The sequence below is a fragment of the Centroberyx affinis genome, unplaced genomic scaffold (assembly GCF_046629955.1).
Source record: "Centroberyx affinis isolate AG114_WGS23_722 - 3 ecotype Tasmania unplaced genomic scaffold, CSIRO-AGI_Caff_v1 ptg001906l_1, whole genome shotgun sequence".
Taxonomy (NCBI): domain Eukaryota; kingdom Metazoa; phylum Chordata; class Actinopteri; order Beryciformes; family Berycidae; genus Centroberyx; species Centroberyx affinis.
Genome location: NW_027280269.1, coordinates 80,551 through 101,501, shown reverse-complemented (window position 1 = coordinate 101,501; position 20,951 = coordinate 80,551). Strand labels below are relative to the sequence as shown.

Below are 20,951 nucleotides of genomic sequence, written 5' to 3'. Positions count from 1 at the left end.
TGTTAGAGCGAGTCCTTTACATCAGTAGGTCCAGGTTCTTAAATTGCTGGCTGGCAGGCAGTTGTTCTTGCGGTTAAGGGTTCAAAGAGAACCGGCCATGATGTTTCAGGTCAGGTCTGTGAAAGAGCCTCTACCCTTCCTAGAAGGAAGTGAACTTTTCAAAAACAAAGATGAAATCTGTCACCCATGACAGTGCAGGGCGCCTGTTAGGCAGCAAGTTTCATTTAGTTCCACTGGAGTTTAATCTTGTTTTCCACCCTGTTAGCGCTGTCCTACATAGACATTGTCTGGGAAAGGTAATTCTTGCATACCGTCTAAACAATCCCAACTGTGTGTGGAGATCAGAGCCCATATTGAAACTGACCTCTGACATAAGATCACAATGTCTTAGGCATGTCTCATTGATGAATTGGTTACAGATCATAGATTAGATTCCCTAGCATTAACTGAAACCTGGGCTTAACCTAATCAATCAAATGAATTTCATTACATGAGGCATTTCCTCTTCGCTTTGTGTACGATCATGCTTCACTAGAATCAAAAAAGGTGGATACAGAGCATTAATATATGATTCAAACCAAATCCATTATGTCTAAAAATGGATTTGGAAAAAATGGATGGAAGTCCACCCAAGCAGACAGCAATTGTACTCACTGATTATTTACAGCTTCCTTTGCCTTTAATATTCTCTACAAACCTTCTAGTCCACATCTTCTTTCTTAAAGAATCTGCACATTTTCTTACAGATCTGGTAATAAAGTATCACTGAAATTTGATGCTTGGTGTTTTTTATTGTAGCTTACATATCAACAAACCTGATGATTCTCTCCAAGTATCACTGTGTACCTACAATAATGCGCGGGCCAATATAATGAAATATATCCATTGTAAAATAAATTGTTATGGGCATTTCTTTCTCTCTGGTATCATCCAGCGCTCTTCTGGACTCACTGCTGACTGCACACCCTGGATCTAGTCCTTGTTACTGAAGATGAAACATTACTGTCAATTGACCAGCTTTTTCTCCTCACTCTTTACGCTTAACCAGTTCTAATCTGAAAAGTACTATCAGTCGGCCAATTAACTTTGGCACCAATCAGCAAAATCTCTCTTTTGTCTAAGCAGTGCAGTTGTCAATACATTGGTCAACAGTTCAGCTCTGGACTTTGAACTCCTTATTCCAATCTCGATACTACTAGAATTTACTCCACATTGTCCATGGGCCAAACACACACATGCCTGAGGTATCACAATTTGCAAAATGTCCTCACAGCAACATTACAGAGCACAACCAAATTCCTTCCTGTCTGCACATCTTGCACATCAAAATTCTGTGGTAGCCCAGCAGTTAACCTAATTTCTGAATTCAAACAATATCAATAATATCCTCCAATCTGGCTTTAGACTACAGGACAATACACAAACAGCTTTAATCATCAACCAAAGCTCTGTATCACTTTCCTTACTTGAACTGCAGCATTTGAAAACTTTGATCACGTTCTCCTGGAGCTAGAAAATCTTGTTAGTCTGTTCAACAATGCTCTTTTTGAGCTACAGTGTTTTCAGCGTGCCGGGATAATCCCACAGGGGAACTCAGGACAAACATGTTCTTCAGGCCCACAGACCAGCAGTCTGTCCCATCAACTACCCACCCAGTCACAAGTGCTCATCCTATTAGATTGTTAAATGATGCTGAAACAATTTTTAAAAATAGGCAAATAGGGCAAATCTACAATTAACTAACAAATGTATCTACAGTACATGTAAACCCGGGGCTTTAGGGGGGGTGTTCAACCAGCATGGTTTTATATTAAACCTTATGTCCTCTTTCTGGCCAACTTACAGTATATGCCCATAACAAAATCAATAAAGAGGTCAAATGCATTGAAATGCATTTTTTTCCAGTGGACTCTGTGGATGCTGTAGTTGTATGATATACTACAGAGTCTTAGCCATACTCAGGCACAAGACTGATCACCGACCCGACTAACATTTCAATTAGGTCAGGCAGGGGAGATGGCAGATTGCTTTTTCATGCTCTATCAATGGGGTACATCTGTAAAAAGACCAAGTGTGACGGCATGATTTTCATGGCCGGAATTATATCTAAGTTGCACAGCATATTCATTAGTTAAATAATCTCAGCAAAGAAAATGCTGAATAGATTGGCCCATTTCTACTACAGTTTACACACTTGTGCATATCCACATGTGTATCTGTGTGTGCATGTAATAGAAAGAAATGTGTGATGAACTGATGGGTCATGGTGAGCTTTTTATTTTTTAGGTCATTTTGGTGATTCTAAAATAGGAAAACTAAAATATAACCATTTATAATCAATATATATAGCACTTTTTTAGCATGTTTATACAACTGTGAGTAATGAATTATTTGACACAGTTTCATAAAAATTTCCTGAAACAAGCACAGACTCTGAAACACAGATTGCATGTTGTGCACAAAATGTATGTGCACAACATGCACACAAAAGATTAGGCTATGTTCCTCCACCACAAATTAGATTATGTTACAATAGCACGAATTAGACATGCCATTTTTTCCACAAGGTTAGCTAACGGTTAAATTGAGGCAAGTAAAACAACTTTGGTTAAAGGATAATTCCGGTTATTTTCAACTTGGGCCTTATTTTCCTACTTTTTGCCATCATGACAATTGATTGTGTTAAAACTTTCATCACATACTTCACTGTAGAGCTTCATGTACCTGTAGTTTGCCAGGAGCGCTGCATGCTTTCCAATAAAAACCCAGAGGGTCAAAGCAATCTCCAACAATTGAACCCAAAAACCAATTCTAAGCCGAATTTGAAAACTCTGAGCCAACTGAGGTTTTGTTCATACAATGTTTACTTAAAATATCACAAACACTGGTTTTCAATATTGGTTCATGCCAATTTGCAGTCCAGCTGTCTCATAACCATACTGAATGCTGGAAAATTGTTTTTATAGTTGTTTTTTAATGGAATGGGCCTTTACTAATTTGGAGGGTTAGGGTTAGAGTTAGGTAAGGTTTTGGTCATGGGTAAAGTTGGCATGTGATATCCAAGCAGGCCTTAATACACATCAGGAACTTTTTGGGTTATTTTTACTGCTTCAAATCAGAATATGTCTGTTCTGGAGCAAAATGACTAAAAATGTTGTTTTTGGGACGTGCTAACAGATGTTTTCAAGGGGAAATGGATTGGGATTCTTCTGGAAAGTCAGCGCTGGAAAAAAAATAACAAACAAAAACAAAGACAAGCGCGAAGAGGACCCAGAGCAAAGTACTGCTACTGCTGGCCCAATAGGCTGAACAGGCTGTTTTATGTTGGAATTGGGAAAGAATGACTGCTGTCAAATATTATTTATTTTTCTCACAGATTGTAGCTAAGAGTGAGTAGCCTAACTAGCTATGTTAGCTATGTATGCTTTCTATTGGGTGTTAAGCTAACATGAATGCTTTTGTGCCACCTTGGTTAAGTTGGCTAACATTAGCTACAACTCACGTTAGCTACCATGTTACCTAACATAATTTATAAAAAAAATTACCAATCTTTAGCCATCCATCTTGGTTAGATTAAGTGTCATTGCTAGCTATGTTAAAATATAAATTTGTCGATTTTGGACATACAGTATAATTTGTCTCTTACGTACCTTTGGACCCACAGACAATGTTGACTCTGAAGTCGGTTGAAACGGTGAGCTGCTGTTGCTAGTCTTGCTGATATTAAGCAGTCCAAACAGGGTCTTCATTAAAATATTAAGAGCAAGTTTGAGAACTTTACTTTCAAGAACCCCATTTATTTAATATGTTTTTTTTATTGCAAGCAAAATCAGAAAGCTATGAAAAGAATTTGATGAATATCAACTTTTCACAGTCAGTCACAAAAGTCACAAAAAAATAGCACTTATTTTATTTTTCCTAAAAAGGGTTTGTGAATCTGGCCCCAGGTCCCAGCCATAATATATGAGATTTCACACCAGTAACAGTAAAAATGTATGCACACAGCCAGAGAGAGAGAGAGTGAGAGATGGGAGGGTTAACCTGGAGGGGGAAAGATAGGATGGCACCTCCATTTTTGTAAAAATCATTGCAATCTTCACACATCTTTTTTTTAAATGTGCATAAAAACAATTTCCCTGCTTACCATTACCCCTTTGTAACTACATATGTCCAAATAACCCACTGCCCACAACCCCATCCAAGCACACACACACAAATCATTCACCCATGCTGTTTAGATGAAGCCTCTCATCCAAACATCCCTTTCTGCTATGGTTTTCTCCATCTCTTTCTGCACACTCTGCTCCTGCTCACCCATGTGGAAAAAGAGCATAAGAGTGCAAAAGACCTCTCTCTCTCTCTGTCTCTCCCACTCTGTCCTTTCTCTCTCTCTCCATTTCCCTCTCGCCGTCTTTCAATATTCGTCTCCCAGTGTTTTTCTGCCCCTCGCGTCCCTCAAGTGTGTGCTGACCTTGTCTGCTGAGAGCATCAAGGCTCCAGACGGTCAGGTGAGGCTGCGTTGTCTACAGCGTTCTGGTTCATCTGCCCCACATACAGTCAGACAGTTACATGCGTCCCTTGTACAGACCGGCTGCTTATGTGCCCGTGTGGCTTTAGCAGACAATGGGGATGTCCCTAGGTGCCCCAGATATTAGAAGGTAATAAAGGTTTTGTGTTTGTATGTTCCAGACAGTCACAGGAGAAGAGTGTCCTGGTATGGCTCTGTCGTGCCAAGCCTGACAGGCAGTCGGATTATTACTGAAGAGGTTGCCGCGGCTTTATCCCCTGGATGCACACACATGCACGTATGTACGCAGGCTTGCACGCGCGCACACACACACACACATTTTCGGACAATAGAGAAGAGATGTACTGTAACATTACTCTTGCTCTAATATGGCTCAGTTTTCAAGGCAAGTAAATGATTTGATATGGCAGAGCTTGCACTCCAGTGCACTTTCTAATGCGTGCATTCTGTGGAGTTGAAAACAAGGCCGCTTGGGCTGAATGTATACTTAGCCAAATATATGGAAAGAGGTAAAAAGTGGTAAACAGAGGTTGCAGGAGTAGACTCAAATAATGTGTAACACCGGTGAGTCTTGTTTAACCTGATACATTTCTTTACTCATATTCAAGTATATTGTTTGAAGGATCGTCTCTCATCAACTGGAGTAAAATTTTGTTAAGGTGAAACTCCCTTTACCCGCCTCACACACACATGCACACACACACACAAATGAGAAGCTACTTTATTTACCTCACCTTACTTTAAATTCCCTTTTCAAATCAACTTTCTACTTTTTCTTTCCTATTTTTTTTTACTTTTTATTTCTTTGTGTGTTTAGCAAAAAACCCAACTTTGTACAACTTAATTTCTCTTACTTTCCATATAGTTTTGTCACTCTCCTTCAGCCTGGTTTCAGCATAATTTTCCAACCCTACAGCGTAATTTCACTAACTTCCAAACAGCACAGCATCGTCTGTCCTCTCCTCTCCCCCTGTAGGGAAGTTGGCCTTCTTCAAGCCGGATAAACCCAAAGGGGGAAGAGGCTTTCTCCTGCCGCTCTTGTGTGAGGCAGGATGCTTGACTGCCGCTGGGCCCGATCCCAAGTCCCTTGCTTTGATGCTGAGGACTTTGATGCCTAGTGTCAAGCATCAAAGAAAGGGACAGGGTTGCGCTCTTGCCGTCTTTAATATGTTGCGATGAGAATAGCCTCAACCTTCCATTCTCAGGGTGAAATGCTCAAACCACAAGGTGCGGTTATAGTTGCTTCGCTTGAGAGGACTTAGGTAAGGGAAGGTGCCATATGTACAGAGAGAGTTTGAGAAGAGAGCGGAGAGCCGAAGAGGGAAAGAGAGAGGAAAGAGGAAGAGGTGGATACAAGACCATGCAGCCGAGTCGTATTCCTGCTGCTCTGCATCCCAGACCCCCAGGGTGGCAGGATGAGTCAGTTTCTGGCTCCTACTCCTCCCATGGTAGCTAGTCCTTTCTCTAAACCATTCATCCACAAGCTGGTGAGAGCTGCTGCTGCTGCTGCTGCTGAGTCATGAAGAGGAGGGGGCGGCACACGCAAGCAGGCATAGCATAGCCCCCCCCCCCACCCCCCCACCCTCACCTACCCACCCACCCACCCCCACCTCTCATACACGCACACAATCCACCTAATGAAACCCACCCAGATTTGGACATATACTCACACACACGGACCCAGATGCAAAAATTGATTTGCACACAAAGAAACATGGGGAAGACACACAGAGAGATACCCAGACATACAGATTCACATACACATACACAAATGCCGGAGTAAAGTAATGCAGCGTTGAAAGCTAAAATCTGATTGGATGTAGTCACAATGGGGTCGACGCTCAAAACTTTTGAGCCCTGTTTCCATGGCAATAGGGTCTGACATCTTCTGTCGTGACAAGATGTTTTTGGTTACCAGGACCTGGGGGGTTGCGCAGCAAGATTTTAACACTGACAGTCAAAGGAGGCTGTCAGATCATAATCAGAAAAGCAACACACCAGATTTCAAGTACAAACGGCACAGCAGTTTCACTGCAGGCAAAAACAATGAACCTAAATGACCTCATCTCTGAGCGCAGGAAAAAGATAGAGGAGGTGGGGAGGGGGGGTGATGAGAGAAAGAGGGAGATACACAGACTCATTTAACCACCCACAAGCCGTTGACGTATTTTGATTCTCAATGACGCATCAAGCCCATCAAAGGAATATTTTCTTTTAGATAATTGGGATGCAGTGTGTTGATAATGAGGCAAATTGGGTTATTTGTGAGAGACAATTTGCATGCTCATTAGGGCAGTCATTTAGGAGAAACAAACTATTTTGCTGTTAATTTAAATACGGCTGTTGATCTCCGATTCTAAATGGCAGATTCTGTCGAATGCAACAAGATTTAACCCATCAAACAGAATTTGAACGAATATATTAACGACATGACTGAAGAGAGTTGAAACGGAGAGGCTTATTCTGACAAATTTATGACTGATGCAGTGTCTTTTGGAATGTATCATTATTGTCATGGTGGTGTTTTAGAGGTGAAAAAGGTGAGAGTCCGTTTGTTTCCTTGTCCATGTGCAGGTTAATTTCGGTTCAGCGCGGATCCCAGCAGGGGTGCTAGACACAAGAGGGGCGGGCGGGTGCCAACCGTGACTGTTGTCTCCAAATGAATGGGAATGGAACTAAGTGACCTCAGACAAGCCAATTAAAAGGCCTGAGGGCATCTGTGAATGGCTGATGATGGCGCCTAGCAGCATCTCCTATTAACAAGCAAGCACTGAAATCTGTTCATGAAGACAATATTTATACATCTTTTGATTGGTATGAATTCAGTTAGAATGCTGGTGCTAATTTGGTTAATGCGTCCCCTTTCAATATTTCGACCAATATTTGATTTCAAACAAAAGCACCTACACGCAGCAATATCCCCTTTAAACAAGAGACATGGAGCCACATTTCTAATCATTTGGATAAAATGCAACAAATATAACATGAAAGCATTGTCAATTGAGGCTTGTCTTTTTGATTTGTTTTTCATTTGAGTTTACGTGAAAGTGATTCCATGCACGATATTATATAAAATGCCAGAGGATGCAGGACCACTCTACTTCCAGCCATGGGCAAAACATTTATTGTCATTAATGTTCAGGACAAAAACAGCAAACCAATATCAAAAATTTCAATTATATAAATAAAAAGCTAAAATTACTAAGCTTGAGACCTTGACCCATTTTGTGTCAGAAATGTTCTATTTTTGTGTTTTCAGTCAGCTGATCTCAGTCTCTTTCTACCTCCAAGAAAACATTCTCCAATGTATGGTAGATCTGGCAATCCATGTTGACTGTGTAAAATAGTTGGTTTCAAAGGGCAAAGACTGCACTGGATTGTTTTTCTCTCTTTTATTATTCTAAAACCCCCTAAATAGAAATTAGCACAATGCACGTATGTGGATGAAAGCGATATTGTAACTCAATCAACAGCACAATGACCAGAAATGATTAATGTTTCCCCATTTCCTCCAGAAGGTGGCATCAAAGGACTGTATTTTAGTTTGTCATATGAAAGAAAATGCAATAAGGGAGGTTACACTGAAATTGGCTTTTAGGTTGTTACACTTTTGTAAAGTAAACATTCTCCTAAAATTTGAAAAGAGTCTTTGTGTTGTTTCTTGGCTGTTGAGCTCAAGGAAAATGGAAAATGCAATTAACTTAACTACAAATGCTATCCTATGACATCATATTTCATCACCAGGGAAAGTTGTAAGAAAATGTAATATACCTATATTAAATGTGTACCTCTCCATCCCAGAATTCTAAATATTTAATAAAGGTAGGGGAAAAAAAAACAACAAAAAAAACATTTCTTTCCTCTGTAACCCCCAATCAATACTCATGCCGCCATGTTGCCTGAAGCATCAGTAGTCAAGAGGAGCTGCTTAACACCCATCCCAGAGTCTCTTTCAGTAGACGATGCTCAATAATCACTCGTCCTCCTCCTCCTCCGTGATCCGCAAACCTTTGTTATCAGGACAGCAGACAGCATAACGTCATGAACAAAGGAGATGAGAAAAGCTGTCTCCTTCGGCACCTCTCCAGGGAGTAAAGTATAACTGTTTGTCATGTGATCAGCAGAGTCTGTGAAATGCTGCGCTTCTTAGATGTGAGATGATTGGACAATCAATTAAGAAAAAAGGAATAAGAAAACTTTCTGAAACACCTTCAAGATTTGAAAGTTTATGCATCATATCTTGGTACATACAGACTAGAACTCTCCTTTTAGAGGAGATCTATTGGCATCAGGTGATCAACTGACATTTCAGCGATGATGCTGAAGTGCAGATGCTATCTCGATTCATCCCGCCTCCCTTCTCTTCCCGATAGATGAGTGGTAACGAGAGAAGGAACCAACGAAGCAGCTGTGAACATTTCTGGAATGCAGCCAAGCTTCCCTGTAACCTTCCCTTGATCTATTTGTCTAAAGCCAACAAGTACAGTGAAGGGAAGGAAGGGAAACGGTTGCATTTTGTCGTTTGACAATTAGAATGTAGGGTCATTGTCTAAACACCTTTCAGGACTGACCGCTGTTTGAACCAAAGTCAATGCCGAGCAAGTCTTGACAAGTGCTTTTCCAATTAGGAGAGATGTGTTAGTATGTGTTAATGTTTTGAGGACAGCATGTACTGTGAATGTGGGAAGTCAAACCCTACAATGGGAAAGGCTGTGATTCTGGGCAGAATCTAGAGCGCTGAATGGCAGAAAAAGACAGTTTGAATCAGACCGGCTAATAATGACACGCACAACGGTTTTTTTTTTAGGATGAAAATATAAAACTCACATGTTCTCTTTATTTGCCGTATATAGATAGATGTACACCACTGGAGATTTGGATAAAAGCACACACAAAAAGCTAATGTATGTAGGATCTCAACACATATGTCTGGAGGTGGAAACAAAAACGGAAAGATGTCAGATTACAAATCGATAAAAAACTATCCAAATTCTATACGGTTTCTAAATGTAAATAGTCACATGTGTTGAAGTCTGTGCCACATACCAACTGTCTGCAGTTGCTAATAACCTCTGTATTCTGTACACGGGGTACTTTGTACAAAATATGAAATCTACCATTTAATAATAGTTATAACATAAAATAAAAGTACATTATATGTACAATATTAGATGAAGCCATTTAGTACAAGACGTATACTAAAGGACACTTGCAATAATCATTCTGTTCAAAGAAAAAAAAACAACAAAGCTTATGTAAAATGAAGAGAGCTCCAAAGAAGCCATTATTAAAGCCATTTCATGAAGAACAACAGTCACCAACGGGACACTCCTCTGCTCCAAGAGCACTGGATGACAACCAGCCTTGTGCTGAGCTACTCGTACAGCACACCAACAATCCCAGAGGATGCGGAATACTGAAGGGGTGGAAGAATTTTTTCCTTTTATCAAATCCACTGCAAGACTTGGGGTAGGGGATGGGGTTTTGGTAAAAGCATAAAATCATTGGTGAATGTTATTCTTTAAGACAAACAAGGAGAGAACGAAACAATGTGATCGTGGTTATTATTTACAATTTGCACATTCAGTCAAAACACTGACAGGAGGTTCTGCAGGCAAAGGAAAAATAAAACCACAACAAAAATAAGTTGCAAGCATCCAGAAGCAGATCAAACAGATGTCCAAATAAAGATCCCTAAAGGGTAGTAGGCTTTTACTGGGGAAGTACAGCCAGTGTGCAGGTCTGGGAGGGGGAGGGGGTCAAACAATGGTACTGCCGAACAAGGACACAAATTAAAAGTGGAATGGGATAGAGGGGGGCACAGAATGAGAAGTTACAATGGGAGGTGGTTTCCTCTCCCGCGTCGGCTAGCTCTTATCAGTAGGCACACAGGAGAGCTGACCCCACACACCAAGACAGACAGCATCACGGATTTCAATTAGTTACTAGTTTTTCAGCTATGTTTCTATTTTCTTTTCTTCAAGTTTCATCAGGAAGTGCTTCTTTTGTTGAAGTGGTTGGGGGCTACTCCTCTGCTTCTCCTCTCTAGCTTCACCACTACAAATCTGCTTTGTAGATTTAACAAGGCATGTGCTGTAGTCAAAGCAGCTCAGATGCACTTTGCTGTTAACAAGGTGTGCGAAGTACGGACTTGAATGCATCCTTCTGGAAACTAATGTTACAATTTTAAACGTTTGGCATTTAGATAACGCTACTACTCTACTCTCAGCTGAGCCAATATCCCCTTAGACTATAAAAGGCACTGTGAAAAGAAAGGCTTGTGTTTGACCTCTTCAAACCAAACATATCTTGTCAATGAAGCAGTCTAATCTCTAACAAGCTTTTTATAAAGAAAAGGGTCTTGCTTGAGAAGAGTAGAAAAAGCAAGCTGTCAGCACAATTCCCGCAAGAATATGCCCTCCTTTGATTCCTCTTGCAACCCCACTGTGACACGGTGTCTGCATCAAAGTGGGAGTTTGTAAACTCTACGACTACGAACAACATCTCTCTGACCTCTCGTAAGCCTCACGAATGACGGTGACAAATAGTGTGCGCTAATGACCATGTTAAACACATTACCTAAATGACTGGATGTGAATGGGAGACCAAAAATAGATCCACAGGGATTCAGAAGCACGTGTGTCCCTTGACAAATCCCCTCTCATGTAACTGGCGCAGCAAACCAGGCTTGAGCTTGGACTGATTCCGAGTACCAATCAAATGGATCCAAACGTGTAATTATGATGAACCATTTGACCATTGTTTGAGCCACCAACACACACACCGCAACCCGTGTTAACTTGTTGCCTACACAATTAGAAAAACAGTTTAGGAAAAAAACACTACGTTAAGTGAAGTTGGCACCAAACTATGCTTCTACACAGGAACGGAGATCCACTGGATGGAAGAACCTGGAACCTGGACCTCTGTCAGGCCAGCACTTTCGGATGGACAGAACCGTGTTACAACGCTTCTACTCCAGACACAGACGCACGCTACTGGCGAGTCCGAGATGACCCTGTCCTGATTAACAAAAAGATCCATGAATCATTGCAGGGCATGGAAGATGGACCGGGGAAAAATATCAAGCTCCTAGCAGTAACGGCTATACAGATGGGAAGTGTGTTTTCCTCTCCTTGCTAGAGGTGAGGATAGCTCATAATATTCATACTATGTAGGAAAAAATATAAACAGCTGTCTAGTTTAAATGTTATGAGAAAAATAGCTAATGTTAAATATATAGAAACAATTGACATTTTTATTATCAACTGATTTTTTTTTTTTTATTCAAACTAAAGAAATCCTCTGCTGAGGTTACAGTTGGGGGCTCATATTATTTGTACAAGCACCTGACATCTATAAAGAGGAGGCAAGAGAAAGACAGCTCACATACAGAAGAACAGAACACCTGAGAGAAATGACCAGAAGGGGGCAGCACAGCACCCCTAAAACATTAACAAGTTGAGAGGAAGTGACAGAGGAAAAGAGGGAGGAGAGAGAGAGAGAGAGACAAAAACACTATCTTGGGCGAAGTTCAGGGCATGGTGCATGTTCTGGTCATGCAGGACCGTCCAGCACCAGTGACATCTCTGCTGGACTACAACTAGGGGGGGTGGGGGAAATCGGTCAGGGCCGAGCACCACTTGTCCCGACAGAATTACAGCCAAACCAGGCTTAGATGTCTGGCTACAGGCATTTTCAGTGTCAGGTGGAGCTGGGACTCTTGTGTTCAGTTCTGTGTTGTGCTGGGCTGGGCTGGACTGAGATACCGTAGTTCTGTTGTTGTGCTGGCCCCGGCCGCCGTGGGCCTGTGGTTCCTCTGTGGATGCTGCTGCTGGTTTATGGTGATCTAGGATGGTCTCTTAGTGGCCGTCATGTGTTGTCAACATGTCCTCAGCCCTCCGGTGCGTCTCCAGGGCTTTGACAGTGGAGATGTCCTGGGGAAGCTCTGATTTCCTCCGCATCAATGGACGGTCCCTACGCTGATCCCTCTGGAGCTGGAGAGATGGGGTGAGGGAGAGAGGCAGAGTGGATAGGGGTCAGTCACATTCAGCACAAATACACACTGTAGAGGTGTAACTTGTGCACACTTGTGCATCTACAATCCACAGTGGGGACCCCCACTGTTACATCCACTCTTGAACTTTAGTTTATGGTGACCGAGGCTGGTCTCTTAGTGGCCGTCACGTGTTGTCAACATGTCCTCAGCTGGTGAACAGGAGTGAACAACACAGTGTGATATTCATCAGTGTCACCTTCCCACCTTTGAAATCCGATCCTGACCAAAGAAAAAAACATCAGACTGCCCTCTCAATCACCCTGTTCTTACACTTTCAACAAACCCATAGCAAAGAATGGCATTTCAGTATCATACAATCTGATCCAAACAAACGTGTCTCAAAGTAGTTGCACAACAGATCCGATTTCACTAGGCAAACAGTTTGCCTCCATTCATTGTCTAAGAGAAGCGAGGCGGCAACATGAACCAGGCCCACAATGTGATGAGAAAAGTATTATGCAAATGCACACAACAGTCGCAGTGCCAGAGAACCAATCACATTCAGGTAAAGATCCGGCTTTCAAATCCACCCGGTCATTACATTTTTATTTCTAGTTCCTCTTTGTCTTTGAATGGAAGATGGAAGATGGTGGTGTCAGGATTTCCCGATTTATATGACCATGTCTGTCAGCTTTAAATAATCATCTTGACAAGCTAAATAATTTATGAAGGTAAGTGAGGGAATGTAACATTACCTGAAGTAACCTCAAATATTTTAGCTGCCAACTTTAGCTCTAGTCGGTTAAACAAGTAATGTTAACTTGCTAGCCTACCTATCCCATCACATCCAAATAGCTGTAGCCATTTAGCTAGCTAGCTCGCTAGAGAAGCATAATTTTAAGATTACACTTTACAGATATATGATTTTATTTGGGCATAATGCAATGAATAAAATTATAAAATACAAAATAGGCCTACATAAACAAATACGAGACCGATACTTGACCCAAGACACACTCAGTGAAACGCCTACAAGTGATGACTTTTGAGAGGGCGCAAAGCCAAGTGGATGTATCCACTGTAATGGATATAACACAAGGAAGTGTGGCCAGTTGAAAGAATAAGTGGTTGAAAGGAAAGTACATTAGGGCCATGTTGGAGACAAGGTGACTGACGCGCATTAGATTGATTCCTGGCCATGAGGCAGCTTCTAATCTCTATGATGAACATTTTACTTTGAAAGCAAACAAAGTAAAAAACAAGGTGCATGAAAGTAAAAACTTAAGTAACTTGCTAAAAAATGTGTCACATAAGCCAGCCCATGAGTGTGTTTTTGTAGAGGTTCGTTGAAGGGCTTGAGAGAAACTTATAACTGAAGCAAGAATAGACAAAGGTAAAAGCATGGAAGCCTTTCTCCAGACCGCCAGAGGATAATACTGACCAAATTTCAGAAATGTATTTTAGCTAGAAAAAGCAAAGTGAACAACCCTTTCAACTTCTCCATTAAATCCTAGCACTAAGCCTAGCAAAAGTTTAAACAGGGCACACATATTGTACATCAAGTTTCTGTGTGTTATTTGAGCACCAACCACAAAAGCCTACAGTATGTCACACCACTGGCACACGTGCGCAATCACTGCTACACCCACAAACCAACACCCGATTCCTTACCTGTGTGGCTTCCTCCTCTACCGTTTTCTTTAGCATCTGGACATCGTCTAGCAGTGGGCCGTCTGTCTCCATGTCCATTGGACTGCCCAAACCTGTTGCGTCAATGTACAACAGGAACTGTACAGGGACAAGAGAACGGGAGGAAGAACTGTGAGGCACTAGAAGACCAAAGTAAGGGGGAGGGCAGACACATTTAGACTAAACAAAAGGTTCAATAATCTCTACATTTTTTGTAATATAGAGTGCAATTATTGACATTCATGGTTATTGCAGTAGATGGGTATTTCAATAGGTCTAGATGTCTGAAGCTGTGGTAATGTGGAGGAACAGGTGTCTCTCATGCACAATCACACTCAATACATGGACCTGTGTGCATGCTCCTGCTTATCTGTTATCCACAGCCGCCCCCAGGTGTCAGCTGGGTATACACCAGGCTCTCTCAGTACACAAGTAGGACCCTCTGGCAACACTATATGCATTTGCCTTTTCTAAGCAGAGCAAGGATTTCGGGGCAAAAGGTGAGGATTCACAACATTCAGTTCCTGAATTTACAACTATGCCACAATGTCGTCATCCGTGCAATTTAAATATGATTGTTTGCACCTGTTCAATCATTATTATTATTATGCAATTATTCTTCCTGCATTCCCGCAACGAGAGAATTTACCACACATGCTATCTGTTCAATTGCAAACGCAATTTAGCACGTCTTATTTGGGATTTTAGTAAATCCTTACTGACTAACTCTTATTGCGGTCATTATTTACAAAAGTCAAACAATAAATAATTACTACTTTATTACTGCAGGGCGTAGCTACAACCCTAAGGCAAACTCTGCACAGCATCTGTACTTCTTGTCGCCTGGTTAAAAACCAGGCAAGGTTTCTCTATGCAAGGTTTCTCTGCCTGCTTCTCCATTTCATTTTCATTTTGGTTTTGACACAGTGTCAACTGTCAGGTACCTGATGAAGGTCTGTGGACCGAAATATTGTAACCCTTAAATAAAAAGAATGCAATTGAGTAGAGACAGTGTGTGGGACTTCTTGTTCAGTAGCCTCTATTGGATTATTTTTCGCAGCAGTGACAAGAATAGCACTTGATCTACCAGACCGGGACTTTCAGGGGAATTGAAAATATAAGAAACACTTCAATATCACCAAATTAGATGATTAAAAAAGATAAAATTGCAACACATGATTATCTACGATTAATTGTGCAACCCTGGCATCAATAGGACTGCTGTGTTAAAGGCTCTCTGCTCACCTGTGGGTTTGACTTGGCCAGATTCTCAATCTTCAGCCACGCTTCTTCTCTCTCTTTCCACTTGCTTTTCTCTCTAACACACAGAACAAAACACAGACAAAATCATTAGAAACTGCTTTAAAAAGGAAAAATCCACCGTCAGATCCTCTTACACCATTATACATCAATCTGTGATGTTCAGTGCATTCCTGAAGTTTGTGTTGTAGTTTACTTTTTTGGTGTATCCTTGCTCTCAACCTGCTTCATCTTCCCCTTCAGTTAGTGATTTCCTGTGTTTCCCAGAATGACTTTCTCTCATTCTGTCGCTCTTGTGACACTCTTTTACTAGCCTGCTAGTCTGTTTTTAGCACACACATGCTCTTTCTAGTGGCATCATGGCAGAAAACACCAGCCTGACAACTATATTACTACTCCTCCTAACTGCTCCTCCAAGCGATTGGAAGGTATCTGGATTCCCCTCAGTAAAAGACCAGATTCAGCCAAACACCAACTCAAATCTTTCAGGCAACTGAAAACATGCATGATGTGAATCAACTACGGAGAGAATCAATGTGTTTGGAACACATTGTCCGGTCACTGTGCCCTGCTTTCATGTGTCAATATTATGTAAATTTCATAATTTATATTTGAATTTCAGCCAAATTTGACTCATTTCAGTCAATTCATAGTCAGTTTATTTTAGGGGCAATTGACAGCCTTAATATGTGTAGATGGAGAGAGCAATAGCAATATAACAGTAAGAGCAAGAGAGCGAGTTTTTCCAGGCGAAAACAAGTGAGTCTCGTGCTCTTTACTCAAAATGCAACATGTCTTGTGGCTGCATTGAATTCTGGTCTACTGAGGCTACTGTCAATGGAGAAATTGGCATCTCTGCCTCTTCTACGATGAATTTCTCCCTACATGATTGTTAAATGTCAGTGCAAAATTGTGAGTCTATTAAGAAGCCCTTGCTCTGTGATTCTGAAGGCTGAAACTAAAACCTGATGTTTACAATATAGCTGAAAAATGTTCTGCTATCAAACTCCATTGTAGTTGCACTGGAAATATCTGGATGCAACGTCACGTTGTCTATTTTTGGCCACAAAATGGGCCCAGAAATGCAAGAAACATCACCAATAGCTGTTAGCTTTTAAGTGTCAAAGTGTTATAAGGTAGAATTTTAGTTTAAGTTATAATAAGCCAATCCACAAATGCATTTTAATGTCACAAAATTATGTTCAATCATCTGCTTTGACACTAAGCAACAACTTAATAAATAAATTACAGACTTAAAAACAGGCAGATATTAAACATAGGCAAGGATATGAATAAGTATTATAAAATGATAAACTTTATAAACCTATAAGAGGAAACTATTGAAAGTTGTGAACTGAAAATGACACCATTATGACAAAGCAGCTAGTGATTTGTGCTAGGACTCTTGCTTGACAGTGTCTGAAATTGCTGTAAATAGAGTACTGCATTCCAACACTGGACTGAGCTGTTATCACCCCCTCTGCTCAACCTACAGTATCTATCTAAAGCAGATGGCAGGCTTGGGCCTTACTTGCTTTTCTCTGCCCTGAACTGCTGGGTGCAGTCATCAAACAGTTTCTGGTTCATCTCCATAAAGAGTTTCAGAGCATTGTAGATCAACCCATGGATCGTCCTGCAAACACAAACAAACAGAAGATTACGGAGAGGCAACTTGATTCACGTACTTACACTACCATCACATCTCATCATCAGAAAGAAAGGCAGAAACACACAGAGATAAACACACAGTGGAAAGAGTGTTTGTGACTCACTTATTCCAGTGGGTCTTGGAGTTGCGGTAAAGAGCTGGGAACATGATGGGCAGAATCCTGGCAGCATTGTCACTGATCAAGCTCATGATGTACTCATTGTTCCAGTAGTACAGCGCTCGCTCTGCCACCTACAACACAACACATTCAGTTTATACCAGAGTTACATATTTGTACACATACTCAACTTTAGGGCGGAAAACAGCAGAAATGACACACACAGATTGCAAGGTAAACGCAAGCACTAATCCAGCTGGTTGAAAAACACATACCTATGCATGTGTAATACATATACCATAAACATACACTCACACACACACACACACACACACAGGTCACGTGACACCACATTCAGTTTATACCAGAGTTACATATGTACACAGACACAACTTTAGAGAGGAAAACAATAGAAGTAACGCACAGATTTCAAGGTACACGCAAGCACTAATCCAGCTGGTTGAAAAACACATACCTATGCATGTGCAATACATATACCACAAACATACACAAACACACACACACACAGATCACGTGCACTGAGATGGATGTCGGACCTGAAAGTGCGGGCTGGACACACACTTGGCCAGCTGTCTGAAGAGAGGCTCCATGACCTTGACAAACTCAGAAGGCTCAATGACATCCAGGATCTCCTCCAGTTCATTGAGGAACATCACCTCCTTTGGACTGTGGGTCTTTGGCCAGTACTTCAACAAAGCCATCACCGTCTGCAAAAAAGACAGGACAACAGGCTTACAATGGGATTGAGAATGACTTTTAGACAGGTGATTTGTCCAACTGATTTTCTGTGTACAAGACCACAGACAGAATAAGCAACATATTCGGAGAGATACAGCATACACAGTAATGTAGCGGGCTCACAATGAGGGTGACAAGGCTGTGATTCAAACAATTCAAAAAAATTAAGAAAACAATCCACAATCCACATTCATGGTAGCCAGAAGGAAAGCACTGAGAATGGAATCTGAGGCTGAGAAATACATTTCTTTGTATATCAGTGTTTGTCTATCATGTGGGACTGAAGATGTAAGCAATGTTTCTTTCATATAAATAGACGACAGCCTACTGCTCTACTTAAACCCAATAAAACAGATAGTTTGTTGTCCTATCTATTGCCCTGAAATCAAACAAGCCAAGCAGGGAAATTACCTACAATATTTAGCAAAAGTTTCTAGCATAAATTGAATGCATTTTCTCTGGCCTTTTCCAAAACCTTCAGATAATAAAACTTGGCAACCCAGACGCCATATTAAAGACTACTTCATATATTTCTGATGGACAGCCAAATTTAGAGATAAGCACCTGTAGTCTGAATATGAATGATATTCCTCGTGCATCTCAACCTTTCCTGAAGAGCGTGCCCTAAGTCAACTAAACTCAACCTGAATGAAATATGTAAAATTTGTAAGCATTAGTTTTAGAGTTTATTAGCACTAATTAATGACGGTGGTGTAGTGTAGTAATCTGTGACGCACACAGGGAGGCTATAAAGTAGCAGTAAAGTAAACCAGTTTTGCACAGTTGCACATCACATGCAGAAACGCTGTTCTGATCAATACTAACAGAGGACTAGCAATCACCAGACTAATCACATGACGACTGAGCATGCTAATGAAATGGCATCAAACAGAAGACTGAAGCAAAGGACTCTTTGTGTTGATAGAGGCATTAACTAAGTTTAGCTTGGGTAGACAGGATAAGTGTAAGTCAATCAACGATATTTGATTTTCATTCATTCATTAATCAAATCTTACCGGTTCTGTGAGTGTGCTATCCTTCTCTAGAAACTGCACCACGCAGTAGGCTAGCTAATGGAGAAAGACAGGACAAAAAGTTATTCATTCGAACAAAATCACAGCATGTAAAACACTAATTTAATAAGGTTTTCTTCTTAGAAGAGCAACAGAAACTTAATGTTCTTGCACAAAAGTGAATGGCAAAAAATTGTCACCTGTGGGTGATAGACACTAAGAGACTTGACTTTGTGTAAAGGCAGCAGAACTTTCAACAGGAATATCTTGTGCTCCTCTTTCAATGGTAATGCAAATCCATTGATTATGCTGCGAGGATCAAAGAGAAAGAGATGGTCATAAGGGAAATACAATGCTATAGCTGCCCTTAGGGTGGGTGTAAACAAAATTCTTAACCAATAGCTGATATTTGTTGGCTTTCTTTTAGTTTTGCCTACTCCCAGGCAACAGAAATTAATAATACTACACTGCTTAAGATAGTACCCATTGAAGCCATGCTAATATTAGTGTTATTTTTGGCAATCAAAGATTATGACTCAACTGGACTCTGGAAGTGTCAGAGACAGGAGACAAAGGCTGCATGTGTCTATATGAAAGTGCTTCTTTCTACTACTGAAAACCATTATTGGCAATGAGGCAAAAGCAAAATTGTAAAAAGGTGCTATGTTTTAAAGTTTAGTGTTCAGTATTAACAGCAAAAAAGTGGTATTGGTGCACCTCCCTTACCTGCCTAATATTTCCAGTAATTCTGCTATTCCGTTATGATGTTCAGTTTCATAAATGAACCTGAAAAATAACAAGCACACCAAAAACATGAGGATATGTCAAGGTGATACATTTATCAAAATAAAATCCATTAGTGTTCACATTAGTGTAACAAGTGTCACTAATGCATCCAACTCAACCACTACTCACCTATAAAATATGTTATTAATCTGTTTCCTGATGTATGCTCGCAGACCCAGGAACTTTCCATAGATGCGATGTAGAGTGGTCTTTAGAAAGTCTCTTTCCCTGGGGTCTTCACTGTCAAAAAGTTCTAACAGCTGGCCACCAAAAAGACAAACATTAGAAAAACCTCACTTCACAACAGAGACACTGATAGCAAATTCAACTGAGCACTCTAATAATTTCAAATACAAAGATCTATCAAAAGAGAAAAGTATGCTCAAGCATCATTGATGTTAATAATTTGCCCTCTTGCTGTCAAAAACATATACTTATAACACTGCATACAAAGTCCCATTGTTAAACACTCACCTGCATAACAAATCTCTGGTCAATATACTTCTTCGCTATATTTGGTTGAAAGTCCGGCGACTCTAAGAACCGAAGGAAGAATTCATAGACGAGCTGCGGAAAGAAGGGCAGAGACTTAAACACTGGACAGGAACAGAAGAATGGGTTGATTTTCATCAACTCACAATGAGCAACCAAGGTGGTGTGTGTGTGTGTGTGTGTGTGTGTGTGTGTGTGTGTGTGTACCTGCAGATGTGGCCACGCAGCCTCTAGCGTGGGCTCATCCTCCTCTGGGTCAAACTCTGCCCCTGTGGGGTTGGACGATGGCGGCAATGTCCTAAACATATTCACAGAAAACTGGGGAACAAACAGAGAAAGCTAGGTCAACACAACAATCCACTGAAGATCCAGAGACACTCAAGACTAGGAGTCCACTGATACCACTCTCCATACAGATATCAATTACTGATCCAATCTCTTACTTTTACAGAACAAAACCATTAGTTTGGAGTCACTGGATAATGACGACTTCGCTTAAATAAAATTTTTCCTCAAACTGAGATATCCAATAGCCTCGTATGTGTGAAAAATTCAAACAATCAAGTTGCTTTTTTCTTTCTTTACATTTTAAAGCATTTTAAATTTTGCTAAGAAAAATGGCTATATAATTACCATTTTCTATTTTTTTTTTTAGATAG

General features: G+C 40.8%; 1 protein-coding gene across 4 annotated transcripts in view; it reads right to left on the bottom strand.

Moving 5' to 3' along the window:
* Positions 1 to 9,340: 9,340 nt before the first annotated feature.
* ppp2r5cb (protein phosphatase 2, regulatory subunit B', gamma b) overlaps positions 9,341 to 20,951 on the bottom strand; it is a 29,864-nt gene continuing 18,253 nt past the window's right edge. For 3 of the 4 annotated variants that reach the window (XM_071530231.1, XM_071530232.1, XM_071530233.1), the window contains 12 exons: positions 20,500 to 20,610; positions 20,275 to 20,367; positions 19,930 to 20,060; positions 19,741 to 19,800; positions 19,215 to 19,323; positions 19,018 to 19,071; positions 17,800 to 17,970; positions 17,249 to 17,376; positions 17,008 to 17,109; positions 15,462 to 15,534; positions 14,199 to 14,315; positions 9,341 to 12,525 (listed from right to left, as the gene is read on the bottom strand). In XM_071530231.1, the coding sequence (XP_071386332.1) occupies positions 12,391 to 12,525; positions 14,199 to 14,315; positions 15,462 to 15,534; positions 17,008 to 17,109; positions 17,249 to 17,376; positions 17,800 to 17,970; positions 19,018 to 19,071; positions 19,215 to 19,323; positions 19,741 to 19,800; positions 19,930 to 20,060; positions 20,275 to 20,367; positions 20,500 to 20,610 (1,284 nt within the window). In that variant the 3' untranslated portion in view covers positions 9,341 to 12,390. The remainder of the gene's footprint in view (positions 12,526 to 14,198; positions 14,316 to 15,461; positions 15,535 to 17,007; positions 17,110 to 17,248; positions 17,377 to 17,799; positions 17,971 to 19,017; positions 19,072 to 19,214; positions 19,324 to 19,740; positions 19,801 to 19,929; positions 20,061 to 20,274; positions 20,368 to 20,499; positions 20,611 to 20,951) is intronic. The other variant, XM_071530235.1, reaches the window with a different exon arrangement.